Source organism: Cynara cardunculus (genome assembly GCF_001531365.2).
Source record: "Cynara cardunculus var. scolymus isolate 2C chromosome LG 15, CcrdV1, whole genome shotgun sequence".
Classification (NCBI taxonomy): domain Eukaryota; kingdom Viridiplantae; phylum Streptophyta; class Magnoliopsida; order Asterales; family Asteraceae; genus Cynara; species Cynara cardunculus.
This window is the reverse complement of record NC_037542.1, coordinates 1918109-1919117: the sequence shown is the minus strand read 5'-3', so window position 1 is coordinate 1919117 and position 1009 is coordinate 1918109. Positions and strand designations below refer to the sequence as shown.

Below are 1009 nucleotides of genomic sequence, written 5' to 3'. Positions count from 1 at the left end.
CCGGTATGAGTGAGACAAGGACCAAGAGTCTTGCCCGGTAAGTGTGGGCAACGACTCTTACCACGGTAAGCGCTTACCGGGTAAATTATTGCATACGATGTCATTTTGGTGGACTAAAATCTTACCAGGTAAGTAAATAATAGTGTTAAATTTTACCGGTAAGCACTTACCGGGTAAGTGTTTGGTAAACGGCCCCTAAATGACGTTGGATCTCTTGTATGTTTAGAGAATGTCGAGTTTGTAAAGGAAGGGGTAGAATCATATTCCTAAGGCACACAAAAAATGGACAAGAAAATAAGCATGCCATAAATTAGAGAAAATTGTTTTTATCACATCAAACCCAAACATGGTACACTATAAATTGGATCATTGTCCATTATTTCAACCCATAATAGAGAAAGTAGCACAAAAACATACTAACGGAAATGAAAAGGATTTGAATCCATAAGAAAACATGTTGATGAAGATAACTCAATAAGATTCGGGATGGGCAGCACCATAAGCCTCGATAGCCTTGTACGTTTTCTCATATATTTCCTTTTCAGTCTTAAGAATCTCTTCAGATGGTTTATCGCTGCCTTTGCAGTTATAAATGACTGTTTGCTTGAATTTGCTTCCTCCATCACAAGGTACAACCTTAATATGATGAGTGATAGAGTCCAATATGCCCATCAAGCAGTCACCGTCGAAAAAGGAGTAGCTATAGCTAAAGTTGCTCGTGTCAATGGCATCAACCTTATATTTTCCATTTGTGAATGGGACGGCTGCAGTAGGTAATTTATGTTCAGAAACAAAACATAAACAAGCAGTAATGAATTAAAAAGCATCAATTAAAAGTCATCTAACAATTTGGATGAGAATGAATGAATTTCTTACCATCACCGAATGTGAAGATCTTCTTGGTTCCGACATCTCCGTTGCCTTCGATTGTCTCGATAGACTTGAAGACATCAGGGTTGACTTTAGGCGCAATATTATCAAAATCGCTGAATACTTTAAAAACCTTATC

At 37.7% G+C, this 1009-nt stretch overlaps 1 protein-coding gene across 1 annotated transcript in view; it reads right to left on the bottom strand.

Moving 5' to 3' along the window:
• Positions 1–304: 304 nt before the first annotated feature.
• Positions 305–1009, bottom strand: part of LOC112527706 (root allergen protein-like) — a 14241-nt gene continuing 13536 nt past the window's right edge. The window contains exons 2-3 of the mRNA XM_025138479.1: positions 877–1003; positions 305–764 (exon numbers count right to left, since the gene is read on the bottom strand). Coding sequence (XP_024994247.1) covers positions 472–764; positions 877–1003 — 420 coding nt within the window. The 3' untranslated portion in view covers positions 305–471. The remainder of the gene's footprint in view (positions 765–876; positions 1004–1009) is intronic.